The following is a 22,496-nucleotide window of genomic DNA, read 5'->3' as shown; positions in this document are numbered from 1 at the left end:
CTGATCTGGCTCTCCGTGTTACAGCTGCAGCTGAGTAACCGACTTGGCACGTTACCGACTGTAGTCGTCTACCGAACGTAAGTGATCATGTGTAAAAACAGGTTTTTCTACATTTAAGTACTTGTGGTTACATTGTGTAGAACTACGTATAAGTAATATAATTACATTGTACGAGGTTTGTAACAATATCCATCGTACCTGTGTTACAGGCTTGGGGCGATAACATGTGTAACAGTAGCTGCCTGTTACATGTGCATAATTACAACCTATAAGTACAGATTGTTGCATAATGTAGTTACACAGTAAGTACACTTTGTTACATGATATTACACTAGATACTACATAGTATTTAATTAAGTAATTACTCTGTACCACGGGCACCGTAAAATAAAGTGTTACCCAATTTTGCACACACAATAATACAAATAATAAATACAATAATAAACTGAGGCCACATTTATTGCCGGGTTTGGCTTTTGCTCTGTTATCTGCTTTACAGTAATATACTGTAATGGCTAGTTTATGATCCCTGTGAAGAAGGTACTCATGCACCTGCTGATTTTGCACGTGCTGATTTAACACAACAGGAAATGTGTAGTTTTATTTCAGTGTCAGTCTGTACTGATTGACAAAACACAAACACAGAAGTGCATGTCCATTCAACCTGTTCCCTTTTTTAAGACAAATAGATTTGAAAACAACTTTAAAAATGAAGGTGTTTGTGTCTAAATCTCGGTCAAAGAAACCATCTCATATTTTCCCGAGTCACACCGTCCACAGACCATTTGCTTTAACCTGAAAAATCACGCCAAACATGACACACCTGTTGTTTCTGAAACTCTTAACACATAATAGATGTATGAATAAATACTTGGTCTTATTACCTACCTGTGCCATTCTTCCTGTTCTGACGAAAGGCTGGAATCTTGCCAGAACATGTTATGCACAGCTTCCTTAGAAATGACCCTGGTCAATAGTTGCTTGGAAGAAACAATGCATCACTTCATTGTTTTAATGCATCACTAACAGCTTTCCAAAGAAATTCTCTGGCTTAGATTTGCTTTAAATACAGCCACGCTGACTGATGGGCTGTCATTATACCACAACACGAGACGAGAAGACAGACCAGTCAGTGTCATTGCTTAAAATGAAGACTATTGTGTTTGTTGTCCTTGTTACAGTGAGTAACACCTTTTACGTTTTGTATTAGTTTAATAACTTGTAAAAAGTGTGAAAACGTAAACTGTTACTAGAGTTCATGTTCATAGTTCAGAGATATTTTTGTGTTATGCATTAATGATCAATGTCATTGCATTAGATGACAAAATGTCAAACAAATTGTCTCGGCGTCAGAAATGACTGTGACCGTTAAAGTGACCATGTTTTCATTGTCACGTGACCTGTTTATTAGTCAATCTTTCAAGTAATTACAAACTGCAAACATAATCGTAGAAGTTGTTCAACAAGTACAGTATGCATTTATTTGGTTTAATATCACTAACACTTGAAGTGAGCTGGCAGGCTCATGACTCCAACGATTTACTTTTCATAAACTAAGCTTTTCATAAAATGACGTTTGTAGAAAATAAGATGGTATTTCCTGGTGTTTACTGGTGAAGTTGAGCTTTACAAAAATGATGTGAGAAGTCAGTTGTAACATAATTTCTTTCAGGTTGCAACTTGCTTGATATTTCTTTATCAATGCAATGATATTAATGTGGCATAATGTGTCAAAAAGTTTCCATGTCTTTATAACTTTATGATGTATCTTAATTAAATATATGTGTATTTTAAGTTCAATTAAAAAGAATGCACTCATTTAATCATTCTTGAAATTAAATAACCACCTTACTATTATTTTTAGATAATATTATTATCCTTATTAAATTATTGGTAAAAGTTGTTTTGTAGCCACCAGAAAAGTGCTTTATTTTAATCTATTTTTTTTGCAGCTTTATATAACGCAGCTTTATTTTATTATCTGTTTCAGAATGTCTGCTTTCAATGTGTTACCCCATCACAACGAAACATACGCAAAAAGCGTGCATGGGTTGTGGATTCACTGTCTATGGAGGAGGAACACAGTGGGCCTTTCCCATATAAACTGGGAGATGTAGGTTATATTGATATTAATATGTTTTTGTAGCAATCATCCACATTTAGTGTATAGAAGAATATTAAAGGTAGTTTTTTGGAGGATCTATTGACAAAACGCAATTTCATGTCTTCAGATGTGTATGAAGACCTTATGAAGCGTTATGTCTTTATTACCTTAGAATGAGCTATTTCAATTTACATACACCACGGGTCCCCTTGCATGGAATTCACCATGTTGTTTCTACAGTAGCCCTAAACGGACAAACTGCTCTACAGAGCGCGTTTCGTAAATACGTTATCTCCTTTGAAAACGTGATGACATATTTGTCCTGTGTCAGCCACCGTAGTGTTTCGCAAGGGAGGGGTGGAGTGGAATGAGCAGTTTGCCAGATAGCGCTAAATTTCATACACTGGACCTTTAACTGGTTAAACAGATGAAAAAGTAACTGAGGAGAAAATGTTTATTTAAGGATGTTTAAAATCTGAAAGAAAACTTTCAGAAGACATTTTTACTTCCTTTTGGGGGGATATTTTGGAAGTAATGAAGTAATGAAATGGAGTACATTTTTAATGTTTCCACTCTTTACTTTCAGTTAAATATTGAGAAGAAGATCATCAGTGAATACATCGTTCATGGACAGGGGCTTGACAAAGATCCAAAGGGAATTTTTTCGATTGACACAGCCGAGGGATCTATTTACGTTCATGGGAAAGTCGACTATGAGAAATATAAGCATTTAACAGTAAGTAATAAAAAGTATTCTTTAATTTGCTATTATTGTTTTCAGTGATTTGGCTTTATTCGTTTAATGCTTCAAATTACCGTACGTCAAAGTCACATAAACCCATATTTCATTCCTGTTACATTCAGATCACATTTGAATCCAGAGAAAAGTCACCCACACTTGTCGTGGATATTGAGATTCTGGATGTTAATGATCATGCACCTGTTTTTAATAAGCTGGTGTATGAAACCACTATCCATGAATCAACACCACAAGGTATAGGCCCTAACCGCACTCCAATATACAAAAGTTATTTTACACCCACTGGACCAACATTTCTCATGGTGTTTCTCATGGTGTTTGTCAGGTGAAGATTTGGTTACAGTACTGGCAACCGATGATGATCAGGATGGAACAGCAAATTCACTGTTAACTTTCAGAGTCGTGTCTGTGACTCCCAGCCCCTCTAATGCAGAATTCTTCATTCAACAAACTGAAGGAGAAACAATAGGCAAGATATCTTTCAAGGGCTGTCTTGAGTATGAGGTATGCTAATTTTATACATATGCTAATTTATATTATTATCATATTAATAGTTTGTACACATGTGCATCTTAACTAAACTCATCATATTTAATATATAAAACACTATTAAGTGCAACAGTGCCCACTCACGTCAAACCATCTTGTTTTGAAAAAACTAAATCTTGTAAAAGGGAGCTGTTTTCCGTTTTCTTGTAAATTTGCAGTCTTTTTTCTGTAATTTTACAGTTTTTAACCGTATTTTCAAAAATAAACTGTAAAAAAATCTTTTACAAAAAACAGAAATTTTCCGGCAGCTGGGGCACCAGAAATAAACCATAAAAATACCTATTTTTTCTCTGTAAAAATGACGTTTTCTTTGTTTTACTTGTAAATTTGCTTTCTTTGTAACTTCACGTTTTTTCACCGTATTTTTAAAGACATATGAAAATCTTTTAAAAAAGTGAAATTCCGTAAAATTACAGTTTTTTTGTTATGCGTGGAAAATCTGTAAAATTATGGGTTATTTTACAGTGTATTTTACCCATTCATTTTTCATGTGCTCATAAAAAACTGTGCTTATATTTTAAAGGCAGTCTGCATTTCATTTCATTTCAACTAGCGATTTTTATATTTATGTAAGATATTTATTTTAATATAAGTTTTTATGCTACGACTTCTTTTTAGTCTTTCAGAATACATCGTCAGTTTTACAGTCTGATGTTCTAAGGATTTGTACATACTTAAAATGCCATTATATCGTTTTGTCTTGCTTTTTTTTAAAGGAGGCCCGACAGTACACTATTCTGGTTGAAGCAAAGGATCATGGGAAGAAGGTGCAACTCTCCAGCACAGGCACAGTGATAGTGAAGGTTATCGACAAAAACAACTATCAACCAGAAATCACTGGAAAAACAGTAAGGAAACATGTTTCAGTTGTAACCAAAATGTAGATTTGCTATTTGACATGTTTCTTTTATCTGTTCACTGTTTATCTATTCTGTTCACCTAATCACTGACACAAAGCCTGGTAAAAGTTTTTTCAAGCTCAAATATGTTTCTATTTCGTGTCTCGCAGGGTTCTGTGTGGGTGAAAGAGGGAAAGCGTGGAGAACCTGTTTGTCGACTGCAGGTGACAGATAAAGACAGCAGAGGATCTCCAGCATGGAGAGCCAAATACTCTCTCCAGGGTGAAAAAGCAGATCACTTCAAGATTGAGACTGACCCTGAGACCAATGATGGAGTCATAACAGTCATTGAGGTTCTATATTAAATACATTTATACGTTTATACATTTATCGGATACGTTGTCATCCTATAAAAATCTTTTCGTAATTTCCTAACAGATACCGGGTCTAATGTGCGGTCTGTAGCTTTAATAAAGAAAGACTGAATATTTTCATTCTTTCCTCAGCCGTTGGATTATGAAGAGAAGTCCAACTTAAACCTGATCGTCAACGTGGAGAACGAGGAGCCATTCTTCTACTGTAGAGTGAAAGGACGTCCCAGCAAAGGCCTGTGGGATGTAGAAAACTCTCAAAGAAGGTCCATTTCCACATCCGTGTCTCTACCAATGACTGTTGTTGTGGAAGATGTCAATGATCCTCCGGTATTTGTGGAGCCCATCAAACACATAACTGTTATGGAGAACGTGGGTATTGGACACAGCCTGTGGACGATCAGAGCTGAAGACCCAGATCAACATACTTTTGTGTAAGATTTTAGATTTATTTTAACACATACGAACCTGCACTCACACAGGAATTCATATGAATTAATGTTTTATATCTCCTCCTGTAGATTCATCAGAGGAGAAGATAAAAATGGTTGGATAACTGTAGATGAACAAACAGGTCGTGTGTCTACAGTCAAAGTTCTGGACCGAGAATCCCCCTTCGTGAAAGATGATACTTATACCGTTATTGTATATGCTGTTGATAATGGTGGGATATTAACTACTTTTACTACTTTGTTAGCAAAATGCTAACGCTAATAGAAATACTTAATGCTGCAACCCATATTTTGGGGGGCTAAACTGTCTCTGGTTTACAATATTAAGCTCATAATAATGAAGTTGACCCATTGGGTATTTCAATGAAAATGTCAGTTTAATGTCATTTGACTTATATATATAAAGTAAACTGCAATTTTAAGCTTCAGATAGAGATGGCGATATAGAGGCAAAATTTACACACTGCAGCTTGAAAGTTGAAAATGAAAATAACTAAATGAAAGTATCCTAAGCATTCTCATACTTTTGTGCTACAAACATTAATGTAACAAATATTTGTAAAATAAGTCTCCAGTACTACAGTAGCCTTTTCTTTTGTTGTTTTAATCATATAAAATGATTTATAAGTATTTATGAAAGTACTAAACAATTTTTTATTATTGGTAATGTGCAGGAATACCAGCAATGACCGGAACGGGGACCTTAATTATTCATCTTAGAGATGAGAATGATAATCCACCCATGCTACAGGTTGACAAACTGTGCATGTGCTTGTCTGAGAAAGCCACCGAAATTACAGCTTTCGACCTGGACCTGCACCCATACGGAGCGCCATTCCACTTTGAGCTTATGGGAAATGTCGAGGGAAGATGGATGCTCAGTTCCAGCTATGGTAAAGGAAACATTCTTTAGCACCACGTTACATTTGTTGAATAACAATCTCGAAGTTATACGTAGTCCAGTAGTGCCATTGTACAGTGATGATGTCAGATTTAATAACATGGTGCTGATTGATTATACATATACATGTACCAGTCATAAGTCTGGACACATATTTTAATAACACTAGTGAGGTCATCAAACCATACAACAAACTCTACACGGTTCGCATATAAAATGTGTCTTCTCTTGTGAATAGGAACAACAGTGAGGTTGATCAAAGAGGACACAGTTTTTGTGGGTGATCACAAGCTCACGCTGAAGATTTCTGACACCCAGGGCCAAAATTCAATCCAGACCATTTTGGTTCGTGTTTGTAACTGTGATATTACTGCAAACTGCAATGAGCCCAGAGCTCCAACAATAAAGCTGAAGGTCACTGCTGTGGCAGTTATAACATTAAGCTTCATAACTCTGTTGGGTAAGTCCATGACTTCTGGTTCAATACAATGCATTGCTATATTTGGCCTCAACCATAGACAAAAAAATAAAAGACCATTTTAAAATCAGTTTTTCTGATTTTAAAATATACTATTTATGCATTTCGGTAAAATGACCATTTTTGTTTTATGCTGTTAAGTACTAACAATGTTTCCACCAAATTTTAAGATTCTATGTGCATGTATTTGCAGATAAATGAAAATGAACCACTATGTATTTCATATAGTGCATTCATAATGCTCTTCACTCGTAAACTGTGCTGTACATGTTTGTGGCTGCTCTGTTTATGAATCATTTTGTCTGAAGTTGTGAATAATATAGTATTCTTGTTTGTGACTTTTAAAGGCATCCTGTTAATGGCTTGCCTGATCAGAAAGAAGAAAACCAAGGGATGGAAGTATTTGGAAGGATCTAAGGGATCGCTTATGAATTACAACATAGAAGCTCCAGGAACTGACTGCAAGGTAAAAGGAACAGAAATATTATTTTCTAGTGTTTTGATTATTAGAAGAAGCTAATAATAATAATGATGACATACCCTGTTTTTGATAATAATCATTTATTTTCAAAAACAGAAAATAATAGTAATAGTAATAGTTCACTGACTACCACTAAACTAAAGAAGCAAATTTCTAATGGAGGCTAAGAGACAAACTTTACATTTATTTACCTATAGGACCTTCCACCAAGTGAAAAAGATTTTATCTGATGCCATTACTGAGTGCACAGAAGATGAGGATATGAAGGAATGGCTGTAAACATGACTTTTTTAACTCTATGTGGCCTACACTGCTTTACTGGAAGATGATATTTAAAGATGCAATGCAATGAGGTGGTAAAGACACAATTTGTATCTTGCAATAGACACATACATAGAACCAGGTTTGGGGTTTTATGCTTCAAGTGTATTCATCTAAAATGTACATATACAGGTTTTCTCAACAGATCGTGAAACATGATTATTCAAAGAAGCCTTGTACAGTCCATATATCAGTTTACCTCACAAAGTCCAGAATACAGAGTGGGCGAACAAATGCAAAGGGAAAGGGATATTCCAGCCAAAAATGAAAATTCTGTCATGAATTACTCATCCTCAAGTTCCAAACCTGTATAAAAATAAATTCTGAAATTTTTTTTGGATAAACGTTGGGAACTGACATTTCCCTTTAAGCAGTCCTGAAATGGATTTGTTGTGAGATATGATGGGCACAAAAAATCTTGTATATTCTTAATGAAAGATTCATGAAGGTTTGCATTATATGTGGTGTATGAATATATATGTACATAGTTAAAAGCAACAGTTTGTGTATTCTATATTTTATTTATGATGTACATTTGATCATTTTTACTGTATATCCATAGTTTATGTGTTTGTTTTTGGTCAAACTGTATCCAAAGGTTTGGTCTGCCTAGTTTTCTAAAATGTGAAATAATAGGAAACTATTAAACACATTACAGTACATTGTTAAGTGAAGTCTGGTTAGATTCTGTGAATGAACATGTATGTAGTTGTTAGTGTCATGTAATGTCTGCTGAAGTAAAATGCATTGCATACATGTGATGAGTAAGAAAATAAGCACAAAAATGTTTCCTTTGGGATAACTGCTTCGTAAAATAAAGGAGTTATTTTTATGTGTTGGGAATAGCCAGTTTATTTGTTAAGATTTTTAACATTGTTATTTCTTCGTATTATTAATAATAATATTTTATTTATAAAGCACCTTTACAGGTTTAAGGTCTGAGCAGTCTTTATCAGAGAAAAATTCACTGCCTTGATGCTCAGTTCAGCAATTGTTAAATGGATAAGTGCAAAACCTTTTAAGGCCATTATATTTCATTTAAAATTAACTTTAAAAACCAACCACCGCCGATTGCCTTTGCATTTTTTTGTTTGTTTACTGGTTTGCTTTATGCATGATATACATATAGGGAACAGCAAACAAAAGAGAACAGACTGTTGTTTAGGGGATCATAACAACATTTTAGCAACTCACAATCACTTATCAAATTTAAAACTTTGATTTGATCCATGCTAGTAGTAGTAGGCCTATGTACATTAGTATGGCATCATGGTGTATTTCAAACTTTTTGTGTATGTTTAATAGGGCTGTGCGATTTGGGGAAAATATCTAATTGCGATATTTTTGACAGACATTGCGATTGCGATTTGATTTGCGATTTTAACTTTTCTAATTCAAGCTTCAATTCAATATTGTTGTGTGGAGCACAGTATGGGTATAGTTACCCTGAAAGAAAACAACAAAAATAAAAACATTTAATTGTTTCCATTAAAACCATTACAAAATTAATTTTTGTAGTGTGCTTTGGGCATTATTCAAATAGGGCTTACTGTTGTTCAATTGGTTCCCAACTTCCAGATTACATCACACCAATAGAATCCAAATACCAGTGTACACTATTATAGTTTCCATTAAAACAAATACAACTCCCATTGTAACCCTTAAATCCATAACATTTTCTATTGTGTTAGTGAATTATTAAAATAGTTCATAGTTTACATAGGCTGATTTATTATTGTTTAAGTATGTGGGATTTTTTAAAACAAGTAAAAAATGTGCTGAATGTTTAATTTCATCCAAGTGAAATTAGCAAAACAGTTAGATAGAATTTACATTTGTTTGAAACGCGGAGCTAGGCGTGAGTTTACACAGGGTGCGCGCGTGCGTCAAGCCTCGTCCATATTGCCAGGTGCCCGAGCCGGACTCAAGTACTATAAACGTCATTACATGTTATGGCGTTATTATAATGACAAATGTCGCGAGCGCATTATTACAAGGCGAGAGCGCATTCTTGTCATACGAGCGCGCGAATCTCTCCGCTCGCACGCCGATTTCCTTTGCTCGTGCACAAAACTGGACGCGCGCTTTCAATTATACGCTGCTCTCTTATGAATTTTCTCTCCTCTCGCTCAGTGAGCGTGTGCGCACTCAAAATGCGTGCCGTGCGTCCACGAATCCTTTGGTACTCTTGCTCTCGAGAGGTCCTCCTGCGTGTTCCAGGCATTATAGGCTGTCAAAAGTAGTCAACCAATCAGGGATAGGCTTCCAGGCGGGCCAATGAAAACGCGACCTCTTACATGGCATCTTATTGGTTGAAAGTGACTCGACGTTTTCAACGAAGCAAGATGGATCCACCACGTTCTCAGGTAACAATATTAATATATTTGATGCAACATTATTAGTCAAATGTGTATTAGAAATGAACGGGGCATTAGGATGCTTTGTAGGCTACATATAAACGTCAGTTTAACTACCATGTTATTCAGACAAAACAGGCCAACACCCTCAAGTTCATGTGGTCCTCATGCATGTCCTACACTAAACATAGTATTGTCAAAATAGTACTAAATTGATTACCGAACAATTTAGATTGGTGTCTTAAGTTAGCTTTATTCTAAAATAATATTTACTACAAGTAACGGTACATATCAAAACAATAATAGCATGGAGCATTTGGAAATATCATATAATATTCTATACCTATTTGGTTATGCATTTAATGCTTTGCAGACAGACACTGTAAGTGTTCTGCATTCAGTGTTCCAGAAGTTCAGGGCATAAAACTGAACTTCTATGCAATATACCAAACGCTCCCTTACCGTTCATTTATAATATACATTTGATTAATAATGTTGCATCAAATATATTAAAATTGTTACCTGAGAACGTGGTGGATCCAGAGGCGTATTAAGACCTCATGGTGCCCCCCATCCACCCACCTACCCACACGCAAAATCCACTCATTAAAAGGTTTATATATTAAAAGATTTTATAAGAATGAAACTCAGCAATTTACAATGTACTATTTTACAAGAATTACACATTAACATGACACTTTTGTAGAAAAGAACACGAAAAACAACTCTTTTCATCAAGCATTTTTAACAATTAGGCCTACTGTAGTTAAGAGGTCGCGTTTTCATTGGCCCGCGTGGAAGCTATCCCTGATTGGTTGACTACTTTTGACAGCCTATAATGCCTGGAACACACAGGAGGACCTCTCGAGAGCAAGAGTACCAAAGGATTCGTGGACGCACGGACGCATTTTGAGTGCGCACACGCTCACTGAGCGAGAGGAGAGAAAATTCATAAGAGAGCAGCGTATAATTGAAAGCGCGCGTCCAGTTTTGTGCACGAGCAAAGGAAATCGGCTGCGAGCGGAGAGATTCGCGCGCTCGTATGACAAGAATGCGCTCTCGCCTTGTAATAATGCGCTCGCGACATTTGTCATTATAATAACGCCATACATTACGAAACAGGCTGTGTATGCGCGTCAAGTTTAAACGGCTCGTCCGCGAGACGCGCAACGCGGGGAAGAGTCGCGCGAGTATGACACAGGCTGTGTGTGCGGTCTTCTGAATTGGACGGTTCTTTAGTATTTATTTGCCTAATGATCGATCTGACTCTGCAGATGCCATAATAACACACACACTCTCTCTCCTGCCTTCTGTATGTTTTTTTTTTTTAATGACGGACGTTTATGCAGTTGGCTGGGGCAGTGCTGATTAGGCATAATGGAGGTGCGCTCACTCAGTTGGTTAGCAAGAATGCCACTCAAAGCGGGCTTGGAACAGACGCGTTTCCTATTTTTCACATCGCTTCCACATCGCAGCCTCTTGCGATTAGCAAATCGCAACGTCTCACATCGCGATTGCGATTCGATTTCGATTAATCGTTCAGCCCTAAATTGTTTAACTATAAATAAGTAATTCAAATGTGTTCTTAAGGAAATGAACCCCACCATCTATTTCACAAAAATAATCCTCAATCTAATCTCAGAGTCAGATGAACAAAACAAAATTGAGGAATGCCAGCGAACTGTAATACAACAAAATAACACTACAGCACGACCTAGTCTAACTGGTTATTAAGAAACATGTAAGGCACGTGACTGATGGCATGTTACTATGTTTAGGTCTATCCTGAGTTATTTAAAAAAAGTTTCCTAAAGTCACAGACAAATCAAAGCCACTTCAATGTTTGATGTTTATCTGTTGTTATGAATAAAAGCCATATACAAATATTGTAATCATCTAATCATGTAAAAACCGGGCTGTACGATAATTCATCGCGATACCACTAAATCCTATTGAAATCAAACTGGCTGCGATGTGTCGATTTTTTTATGCGAGCTTGTCCGTGAAGCACGGCTCTGGGATCAGTAGGAAATGCTGCTCGATCTAAAAGCAGTGCGAGTTTGAGTCGCTTATAATGTGCATTTGAAAAAGCAACACCAGTCAAACATGATCATTATAAATATACTTTATTATCATAAAAATACCTGATGAGGCTTGAGTAACAGTGATAAAAAGATGTCCATAGGCATTTCCTAGGTCTTCTTCTGCAGTGCGTATTATTTGGAGTTTCCGCACGAGAGCGCCCTCTGGCGTTCGGACGCAGCAGCATTTTCCCGTACTTCACTCAAAAGCTGTGCATAAATCACGTGATATTTATCGTCGGTTTATAGCGAGTATTTTGAAGGTAAGACAACAACAACTATCATTCATAACAGTGTAAACAAGTAATGCCTTTGTTATTATGCAACATCCAGTGGCAAGTAAGATTTGATCGTTTTTCCTGTTTTTTTTTCATTTCTTCATTTTATGAAGAATTACATTCATTTGTCTGCTCTGAATGTGGATTGTCATTTGCATTTAGACGAAATGTTTTGAGTGTGTTAGTTAATAAGAAAGATTAAGAAGAGTGCTCCCCAAACTCGGTGTGGTACCGCAGACAACTAAAATTCCAACAGACTGCTCAAACTAAAATACAAAAATTAAAAGTATTTTTTTTCACAACCCCGTTTGTTAGCCTCATTTTAGCCATGACGACCTTTACTGAAACACTTTTCATAAGAATTGATTTAATTTATCGAACATTATCCAGCAGTGTATACTGTATGTGTATTACAGGAAAATTGACATTTTCTATACTGCTATTATTCCCAAATCTCAAATTGTACATCGTACACTAAATTAATTATCATATTTATAATCTTCAATTTAGTAATTTTCACACAAAACATTGAAATGCTTTTTTCGTTATTTACACTCATTTTCTTCATGTGCTTTCACGATGTGTGATTAAATATCTCGGTTTGGGACAAAACAACAAACAAAAATACACATTTAAAACAACGTTGTATTATTGTGCCCTTCAAGAAAATGTTACAATAAACGTGAAAAAATCTAATAAACAAAATGTAATCCTTAAAATGAATGCAGTTCAAGAAACACGTAACGTTAGCTATCAGTCAGTCAGTCAGTGAGTGTGCTGTGGACTGTTTGTGAGTTTAGTGGGCGGGTTTTGTTTCGTGGCAGTAATGGGCGGACGTTAAGATTCAGCCAGGAAAAGATAGGAAAGCCTTTAACGTTACTTCCCCAGAGCACAAGTAAACGGTAATTATTTCAACTTTATACGTGAAGTTAATATGTTAACGAAGGTATATGATCGTGTTTTACAAGGGAAGTCATAAGATCGTGTGCATTTTGACTCACTTTAAGAATTCCTTTCTGTTCACCGGCCTGAAGCTGTGACTGTAAATATAAGTGAACATATTTTTACACGAGTTGCATCATTTAGGCTCGTGATTCATGACAGCCACTTTTGAACCCAACATTTTAAAAGGGTTAACGTTAGACGAAGTTATAAAACGAAGCTGTTTATTGACGTTCAGGCTTAGCCATTTATTTCACACAAGATTTAACGTAACGTTAAATATTTCATCCGATCACAGCATTTCACAATTTCAAAGCACTTCTGATAGCTGCTAAAATAAATCTTTACGTAGGTTACAGGAAGTTTTCTCTTTTATGTGGATCTATTTTCTTGTCATATAACAAATGTGCAACTCGCGAATCTTTTCTAACGATGTCGCGAAATACAGGAAAATATTGTGTGCACTTTGTTTTTTAAACATAAGTTACATGATATCACCATGCGAATGGTGTGTTTGTTGTTGTTGTGAAGTTTATCTGTTGAACGTTTTTTTTAAAGCGGACTTTCTGATAAATGTCGGCTAACGTTAGTGGCTAACACCTTTCTGTACCAGATTTGACAAATATCAATGCGAGCCCACATCTTTAAATGCTTTTCTGAATATTAATTTCAAGTTTTATATGGTTGTTATTGTTTTTTTTTTAAGTGTGTAAGTATGTTATTTCACTGGAATGAAATGTTTTGACGGTGGGGTGAGGTAACACGGGCCTCAGGACATGACGGCCTATAGCCATTTATACAGAGCCAGTAAAAACGCAATCGGACGATCAATAATGGCCTGTTTTATAGTTACGGTCTATGTCGTTTAATCAGTATTTGCGATAAGTTTAAGATATTTTCTCGATTTTTCCCCACATAGCGACACAGATACAATGTAACTTCCGGTCAAGTGATACTTCCGCAGCTGTGTTTCCGGTTCATGTTGAGGACAGGAATGATGAACCGAGCATATTTAACTTCCACTTTTGTGCTGTAATGTGCTTATAACGATTACAAGATTTATAATAGTGGCCCTTCCTGACTTGATTGGAATGAGGATTTAGTGTACTGTGGGATGTTGAAATGTTACTAAAAACTGTAAGATATGGAAACATTTTTATTTTACATAACAGCTCCTTCCTAATCCTTTCTTTGTGTCAAATGTATCTGTTCATGGCTCTTCTTGTTACAGCAAAACAAATCAATAAATGATTATATTTGTGTCTTGCCCATATCTCTCTTTCTCTCTCTGTGTGTGTTGCAGATGGCTGCCATTCGTAAAAAACTTGTCATAGTGGGTGACGGAGCTTGTGGAAAGACCTGTTTGCTTATTGTTTTTAGTAAAGATCAATTTCCTGAAGTCTACGTGCCCACAGTGTTTGAGAACTATGTTGCAGACATTGAGGTTGACGGAAAACAGGTACGAGGACTGCCGGTGACATCAGATTACAATAAATGCTTATGTACATGTCAGTTTTGCGATTTACTCTTACACATATGTATTATTGTCATACTCATAGGCTGCCTTGTATCATCAAAATGGGCACTTTTTAGGATTTTTTGACACAGATTTTTTTTGTATTGTTTTTGCACAGTTTAAAATGTTGTTGTATGTAGTTACTGTTTAGTGTTACGTTTGTTTGCTTTTTTCTCTACTCTTAGGTGGAACTTGCCTTATGGGATACTGCTGGACAGGAGGACTATGATCGGTTAAGACCCCTCTCCTACCCTGACACAGATGTCATTCTTATGTGCTTTTCCATTGACAGTCCTGATAGCTTGGGTAAGCCTTTTCAGGTTTTCTGGCCCATACATTGTACTGAATGTTTTCAAGAATTTTAGCACACTTAAAGAGTTCAATTTTGTCATTCAAAACCTGTATATGACTGTTCTGTGGATCACAAACACAGTGTTTGGTTAACAACATTCTTCAAAATAACTTCTTTTGTGTTCTGCAGAAGAAAGGTCATACAGTTGTCCAATCATGACATCAGAATTCAGGGACATTTATTATGTTAACATGGACAATGGTGTTTAGTGGTGTTTATGGTTAAGAAATATTGAGATAACAATCCTTGAAGAACAAATCCTTGTGTGTTTACATTTAATTAATTTATGATCGAGAAAAGTTCACCATTTAAAACCTGAAATTATGTTTTTTTTTTCTCTGCATCACAGAAAATATTCCAGAGAAGTGGACGCCAGAGGTAAAGCATTTCTGTCCGAATGTACCCATCATCCTTGTGGGTAACAAAAAGGATCTCCGAAATGATGAGCACACGCGAAGGGAACTTGCCAAAATGAAACAGGTAGGGCTCTTTTTCTTTCTAGAATGGATTTCTAATGTTCTTTACTTAAAAGTGGAGAGTAAGCAATCAAATGCACGCACTTCACATGCTCTCTTTTATTTCTTCATTTAGGAGCCCGTAAAGCCAGAGGAAGGACGCGACATGGCCAACCGCATCAACGCCTTCGGGTATTTAGAATGCTCAGCCAAGACAAAAGATGGAGTGAGAGAGGTCTTCGAGATGGCCACCCGGGCTGCACTGCAAGCTAAGAAACGTGGCAAAAAGACTGGCTGTCTGCTGTTATAGAAAACCTGTAGAAGAGCGGGTATCAGTTAACACAGCCCAGGAGACTCAAGCACAGGGAAGGGGGGGGTTGAAGACTAGCATTCGTGTCCTAGTACAGTCGGTGTATCGGACTGATACTGGGACAATGTGTCAAACTAACAACAAGAGACATATGGACAGACTTTGGGAACAGTTGGAACGGATTACTTCATTGCCTGTCATCACAAAAAGTTTTCTGGTCACGTCGAACAATCATTTGACATGAAATTTGTAAACAGACTCTATATCTAGGGTGTTCGTTGTGGAGTTATTCTCTTTTTTTTTACATTTTAGCCCCAAACACCAGTTTTAAAAAATGTTCTCCTCCAATAAGTGTCTCTTTTAGGTTTACCCTCCTGTCTTTAGTGACTGTTTTGTGTTGGACAGATTGTATGTATGTTTGTATGTGTAAGAATATTAATGTCTGTGCGAATGAGCGCATGTATCTTTGTTGTAAATGAGTGTATCTGGCCTGCTTTATTCTGTTTTATTATTCTGTGCTTAGCTAAAGCACACACTGAACGTTGAAGTGGACTGTATTGGGTTTAACCTTCCACTTCAGGCTTTTTTCCTTTTATAGCTGATGTCTCAAAGGATTCTGGGCTGTACATTAGGGATGTAAACCGTCTAACCATTCTGGTTTATTTAAGGTATACCCTTTTTTTAATAATTGCATTTAGAAATAAAACGGATGAATTTCTCATTTTAAGTTTGTGTTCAGTTCGAAGGCACACTTCATCTCAAATGCCACCCTTCTCTGAAGCGTTGCAGAGTGCACACTTTGTTGATGTAATGCTGCGTTGATTGTCAGTTCTGCTGTGGAGCATGCATCAGTGCATCCTAGCAAATCCACAGAACTAATCATGGTGTTGTTCTTGAAAGCAAGTTCTGGAATTGCTAGCTGAAAGCATAATTCAATTATTTATTGAGAAACTTTGGCAGATTTCTGCAGATTCTATGTTTAAAAAATGGTGCATTGCATAGTATTCAGTGAGTTTTTCTTATAAAAATTAAGATCTACATCAAAATCGGGGTCTTTTATCATTTTAAACATTTGTCAAAATGCTATTAATTTTATAGAGAATTTTTTGTGTGTGTTGAAAAACATAGTTGCACCTTTAAATACCAGCAGTAGATTAATATGTTCTAAACAAAAAAAAAACAATAAAAATAATCCAATATCATTTACCAAAATAAAAGCTCCAATGAATACATATAGCTCGCGTAATGACATCTCAAAACATAAATGTCTAGTTTATCTGTGCATTGGCCAAGGTTATTTTAGTTTACTAAAATAAAACTTTGAAAACATTATGTTTATTGAAATCAAATAAAATTGGCCTAAAAATTGTTGAAAATGAAACATTTAAATGTTGCCTCAGAAATAAACTGAAATTTAAGAACTAAAATTACAATAATAAATAAAAACAAAATAAACTCATTTTAGCAACATAATTTTTCAACATTCATTTTCTCTTTAGCAACATAAAAAATAAACAAATAAATTATAAAATGACAAAAGCATATAACAAAATTTCTGAAAATGTTACTAAAATTAACATAAAAATTCAAAAACAAAAGCTCATTTCAAATATTAATAAAACAAAAAACAAAACTATGATAGCTGTGGCAGTGACAACTGACAAAGATGGTTTGATTTTAATAATATATCATGAACACCATGTCATGACAACACTAAGAGAAATTCACTTCAAACAATAAAATAAGTAAAATAATAAAAGTATAATTAATTAAACAAAATAGATGAAATGTGCATATGGTATCTATTCATAGACATAATAATATTACATGTTCTAATTGCCTTTTTACATTTTAAACACGACAGTGTCTACATATATGCTAACAAAGATGAACAAAGAATACTAAGCCATAGTTTTATATTATTATACATTGTCACAAAAACTAGAGGTAGGCTATCACACGTTATCACGGTACTTTAGCTCCCTAAACAATACATTTCAATGATTTTGAAAATTGCATGAGATTTTTGTTTCTTCCAAAGAGTTTATATGATTTAAAATCGTGAAATGTAAAAAAAATCTTACTTTGGTGTACAGCCACTGAAAAATTAAGAGTCTTTTTCAAAGACCATATTCAGTTTGTCTGAATTCACTATTTATAGGGAGGCCTATATGTGTTTAGATAAAACGGTTATTTTTGTTTCATTTTGTAAACTATTAACTATTTCTCCCAAATTTGAAACAAAAATATTGCTTCTACCTGCATTTATTTGCAGAAAATGTCAGGTGCTCTGTATTTATTCAGACCTCAAATACTGCAAAGCAAACAAGTTCATATTTACTTTTAAGCTATACAACACATTTGTACATGTATTTAGGAAAGCGTCGAAATTAAACGATGTGTCTTGTCATGCTGTCAGTCTTTCACATTCCCGTTGGATGACTTTATGTCACTCTTTATATTTTAGAATTTTTACTCAAACTGGAATGACCACAATACATCTAGAAATGCTGATGATATAAAAAATGTGGAATGGTCACTTAATTTTTTAGCATCTCTAGAAGGTCATACGAATGGTTATCATGACCAATGGATTTGCGTATTTTCTTCCGGGAGTTCTTTGAGCCAATCAGGTTGAGCACCGTGTCCCCGCCCACCGGACTGGAGCCATCTTGTCATACCGAGCTGTGCGTCAAACGTCACACATCTACATTGTATTTATTTTAATGCTGTAACGCTGGAAATGTGACGGAGGTAAGCGACTGTTGTATATTTTCTTTGTACAGTTGAAATTAAATCGTTTAAGAGGCCAGTGGCTCGACATTGTTTCGATTTGCAGTGATGGTACTTATCGCGCTGGTTGCAGTTGCGCACTCTGGACTCCAGCTCGTGTCCCCCGGACTGTTTGTAACTGCAGTGCTCACGTTCTCGTTAGGTTTAGACGTCGCTGGCTATATTTATAGTTATTTCGAGGTTTGACTTTTGTTGACGGTTGTGTATCATTTTTAATAAATACATTGACCCTCTGATTAGTGTCAGGGTCATTTTGGCATATGCATAAGAGAACAATCGTAGGATATCAGACAGCGGTTTTCCTGTTGTTGTTGTTTTAAGTGATGGATAAGGTTTGGAAAGAATATGCAGTATGCATGTTAGTTTAGTTTGCGGCTCTGATCAATCCAGTGCAACGCATCACAGGGACTCTGTCAAACTTTAAACAGTATATCAACAAACTCAAAGCGTGTTTAATTATTTACCTGATGGTTTGATTATTGTATTTTGTCAACAGATGTAAATGAAGCGGATAGAGCGAAAAGTGGGCGTTTTTCCAGACCTGCACTGAAACATGGATTATGACAGACGGTACGTCAAGCGTCGTGCAGTCTTCTCTTATGGATGCGCACTTACATTTAAAACACCAAAGGATGTGTTTATACACACATGTAACATACAACAACATCAATTCAACGAAACACCAACATTTGTTTAAAATGCAAATGAATGAATGAATGGGGTGGAGTCTGTATTTGAGTTGCTGTGGCTGGTATTATTTTAAAGCTTTTTGCCATCAATATTCTCTTAATAACCCAGATAGCACCGTACGTCTGTTAAATGTCTGGAAAACATCTGCTGTGTAAAAACATCTGAGAAACGTCTTAGAAAGAGCAGTTTTACATCATTCCTAAACATCTTACAGACATCTTCTAGATAACCTATATGCAGTGTTGGGTGTAACTAGTTACTAAGTAATTAGTTACTGTAATTTAATTACTTTTCCCTTGAAAAAGTAAAGTAAGGGATTACTCTTATTTTTTCTGTAATTTAATTACAGTTACTTCTGATGTAATTAAACTAAATACTTTGTGTAATATGTGTGTGCAATAGTGGAATTGACATCAAAATTTAAAAGTCTAAGAGTCTAACTTGAAAATCCTTGCTTTAATGTATAATTCTCACATTTGTAATACTTTGGTCAGTTAATAATACTACTTTATGTAGTTTAATATTATTTGATTGAATGAATTAAATAAGCCCTTTCATGTCTATCCTTAAATCACTTAACTAATCAAGGTTGATGTAGGATATAGAAAGTAATTAGTAATAAGTAACTAAATACTTTTTGGAGAGAGTAATTTGTACAGTAATCTAATTACACTATTGACTATGTAATTAGTAACTAGTAATTAATTACTTTTTCAGAGTAACTTACCCAACACTGCCTATATGACATCTTACATAAAACGTCATGTAAATGCATCAAATAGATGTCTCCCAGATGTATGTGTGCTATCAGGAAAGGGCTCATAAAACTGAACGTATTATATTAACACAATAAGAAAAATGAATTTGAAATTTGTAAATGATGAATGGCCATAATAGGACATTTGCGTTGTGTGCGAATTCCTTTCTTTATCTTTCTTAATTCGATAGGTGTGGCCGTGGTGACCGCTTGGGTCGCTATGGAAAAGAGACTGATGATCATGACTACAGGGACATGGACTACCGCGGTTACGGACAGGAAAATGGTTTGGGACAGAATAGCAGCTTAACAAACGCCAGATCGCATGGGCGTGAGGAAAACATCCGTGATTTTTCCTCAAGTCATTTCTCGAGTGACCAACTAGGTGGTTCGCAAAGCAAGGACATCAACTCAAGATTCCAGCAAGATGATGAAAACTGCGAGTACGAAACGGATGATGCGCACCGGAGGGAGACGCAGTCGTTTAGGTCCGGGCAGAAGATGTATCTCGATCAGACTCCAGATGGAGATGACGGGCTAGAGGACAACACCTGGAGCAGACTCGGGGGGCGGTACAACTCTCAGGAGGAATATGGATCAGAATGGAGAGCTGATGAAGACCAATATACCAGACACATCAGTCACAGACAAGTAAGATCGGGACATCCAAATCTATTAAAGCTTTTGTACATAAGTTAAACCTCAAATGTTTTTTCTCTGATCTAGGGCTTCCCTGACCAGGTCCAGGTAGGAAAGGATAAACTAAGGGATGGAAGCATCCACCATGCTCCGGAGATGACCCAGGATGAGTCCGAACCACATGACCAAGACTACAGGTCTGATAATGAACAGACACAGAAACCCAGCAACATCATCATGCTGAGGATGCTCCCACCCAACGCCACCGTCAACGAGGTTCGCCTCCTCCCATGTTTGTACATTTTCAGGAATGAATGCACCGTCTCACTAAACCGTGGATTTTGCACAAACATCATCTTGTTATCGCTCTTTAGATTCGTGGTCGGCTCCAAGAGCAGGGGATCCAGCCCAGGGAGGTTCGCCTCATGAGGAACAAGTCTTCAGGTGAGCATGCTCTAATGGTCCCTTTATAAAGTAATGGATACCTCGGAAGTCTTTCTCCCACTGCCTTCTATAACATGGCTCATTCAGTGTTTTATTACAAGTCCGGCCATCTCTTCTTTTTCACTTTCTTCCTGTTGTAGTTGAGGTGGGTTGTGGCTGGGACTGTTTAGTGCTGGCGCTACAAAACTTCCAAGCGTATGTTTTCTAAACCCCTCTTTCGCTTAAGCCATCACATCTATTTATTTCCAGTTCTGTGATTATTCTTTTTTTCCCCCGTTTGCTGGTACCGGTGATTTATCATGTTATCTTTATCTAGACAATTTGCACATGCAATGTCACAAAAGCACAAACATCACACGTGCATACACGGGCACGCAAGCACAAAGTCCTCATGTGCCCTACCCGAGTTCTCTTCTAACATCTCACTTTGATCGCTCTTGTTTTGGAATATGTGGATGATTTTGTACTGTGTAAGTATACTAGGCTGTGCTGAGAAGATAAGTGTGGTTGACCATCACATGAGCTGCATTTGAGACCTGTTCACTTTGGGATATAATGTAGCTTATTTTGATGAGCGTGAAAAGGTTTGGGCCAAATGGGTGGACAAAATAAGGAAAACACACGTAAAGATGGTTTAGATTTAGGTTTTTATTATGCATGCCTGGTGCCTGAAAACATTGTTATAGCAGTTAAACCAGGTGAAAATACCTGCTGAACAAGTCCAAGTCAGATCCCTTCTATGCCCCCCCGGCGTATTACCGGATGTAAATGTCATTGTCAGCATCTTCTGTAGGAGCTCTGAGTTTGCCCTGCTAAGCACATTTTTCCCACCGTCACTGCTCAAAGAGCTGAAAGATTCTGAATTGTGTGATAACGCACAGCTCACAGTTGAGAACTCGTGACGCTGTTCTGAAAGCAAATAGTAGTCCGCTATAGGTCCTTGTTAATGCATTATCAGATGTTTCCTTTATTTTTTCCACCCTGTATTTGTTGATATATGTGGGGTTATGGGTAAAAGACATTAACGCGATTTAGGAAATTTCAGATATTGAAAGATTGATTTTTTTGCGTACATGTAAAAGTTATGGTGCGAAAGAGCTTTTCACATCAGCTCCAGTCTTAATATGTTTTATGATAAAAATATCTGTGCTTCAGATGTATTTTTTTCAGAAATGAAATGTATTTTGTCTGCAATGGGAAACAATGCATACTGAATTAAGATTTAGTAGATTTAGTCGGACCGCGAATGTTATAAAACATGAAAAAGTATAAATGTAATACATTTGCTTATTTTGATATTGTATGTTTTAATCCAAGAAGTCATTTCTCACACACACATCTGGTTTATTATCTCCGTGGGGACAGTCCATAGGCGTAATGATTTTTATACCGTACAAACTGTATATTTTATGCCCTAAACCTAAAGATCATAGAAAACTTTTTGCATTTTTAGATTTTCCAAAAATATTGTTCTGTGCGATTATACGCTTTTTTGCCCGTGGGGACCAAAATGACACGAGTCCCCATGAGTTGATGTGTATTCAGGTTTAGGTCCCCACCGAGATATAAAACAAGGCCACACTCACATATATATTTAATATATATATATAATATATATATAATATT

At 36.2% G+C, this 22,496-nt stretch overlaps 3 protein-coding genes across 4 annotated transcripts in view; all 3 read left to right on the top strand.

Annotated features, from left to right (window-relative positions):
• Nucleotides 1-1,117: 1,117 nt before the first annotated feature.
• LOC130571835 (cadherin-like protein 26) lies at nt 1,118-8,008 on the top strand. Its single transcript, XM_057363089.1, has 13 exons — nt 1,118-1,180; nt 1,991-2,113; nt 2,691-2,840; nt 2,969-3,098; nt 3,190-3,368; nt 4,130-4,261; nt 4,423-4,605; nt 4,759-5,057; nt 5,145-5,287; nt 5,750-5,968; nt 6,215-6,436; nt 6,802-6,920; nt 7,133-8,008. The coding sequence occupies exons 1-13, from the start codon at nt 1,148-1,150 to the stop codon at nt 7,163-7,165; spliced, it is 1,965 nt and encodes a 654-aa protein (XP_057219072.1). The 5' UTR covers nt 1,118-1,147; the 3' UTR covers nt 7,166-8,008.
• Nucleotides 8,009-12,739: 4,731 nt separating this feature from the next.
• Nucleotides 12,740-16,274, top strand: rhoac (ras homolog gene family, member Ac). Its single transcript, XM_057363094.1, has 5 exons — nt 12,740-12,874; nt 14,218-14,373; nt 14,616-14,736; nt 15,132-15,262; nt 15,374-16,274. The coding sequence occupies exons 2-5, from the start codon at nt 14,218-14,220 to the stop codon at nt 15,545-15,547; spliced, it is 582 nt and encodes a 193-aa protein (XP_057219077.1). The 5' UTR covers nt 12,740-12,874; the 3' UTR covers nt 15,548-16,274.
• A 1,925-nt stretch (nt 16,275-18,199) lies between these two features.
• rbm10 (RNA binding motif protein 10) overlaps nt 18,200-22,496 on the top strand; it is a 23,032-nt gene continuing 18,735 nt past the window's right edge. For both annotated transcript variants that reach the window (XM_057363082.1, XM_057363081.1), the window contains exons 1-5: nt 18,200-18,301; nt 18,837-18,910; nt 19,979-20,438; nt 20,514-20,702; nt 20,801-20,870. In XM_057363082.1, the coding sequence (XP_057219065.1) occupies nt 18,894-18,910; nt 19,979-20,438; nt 20,514-20,702; nt 20,801-20,870 (736 nt within the window). In that variant the 5' untranslated portion in view covers nt 18,200-18,301; nt 18,837-18,893. The remainder of the gene's footprint in view (nt 18,302-18,836; nt 18,911-19,978; nt 20,439-20,513; nt 20,703-20,800; nt 20,871-22,496) is intronic.

The sequence above is a fragment of the Triplophysa rosa genome, linkage group LG21, assembly GCF_024868665.1.
Source record: "Triplophysa rosa linkage group LG21, Trosa_1v2, whole genome shotgun sequence".
Lineage (NCBI taxonomy): Eukaryota > Metazoa > Chordata > Actinopteri > Cypriniformes > Nemacheilidae > Triplophysa > Triplophysa rosa.
Note: the sequence above shows the minus strand (reverse complement) of the source record. Positions and strands in the feature narration are given on the sequence as shown.

What these genes read in the sequence shown, in the direction of transcription:
- LOC130571835 (XM_057363089.1), top strand. Translation starts at nt 1,148, where the DNA reads ATGAAGACTATTGTGTTTGTTGTCCTTGTTACA. An exon ending in CAGAAATCACTGGAAAAACA is followed by an intron (nt 4,262 to 4,422) that starts GTAAGGAAACAT and finishes CGTGTCTCGCAG; the next exon opens with GGTTCTGTGTGGGTGAAAGA. An exon ending in GATGCTCAGTTCCAGCTATG is followed by an intron (nt 5,969 to 6,214) that starts GTAAAGGAAACA and finishes TCTTGTGAATAG; the next exon opens with GAACAACAGTGAGGTTGATC.
- rhoac (XM_057363094.1), top strand. Translation starts at nt 14,218, where the DNA reads ATGGCTGCCATTCGTAAAAAACTTGTCATAGTGGGTGACGGAGCTTGT. An exon ending in TTGAGGTTGACGGAAAACAG is followed by an intron (nt 14,374 to 14,615) that starts GTACGAGGACTG and finishes CTCTACTCTTAG; the next exon opens with GTGGAACTTGCCTTATGGGA. An exon ending in AACTTGCCAAAATGAAACAG is followed by an intron (nt 15,263 to 15,373) that starts GTAGGGCTCTTT and finishes TTCTTCATTTAG; the next exon opens with GAGCCCGTAAAGCCAGAGGA.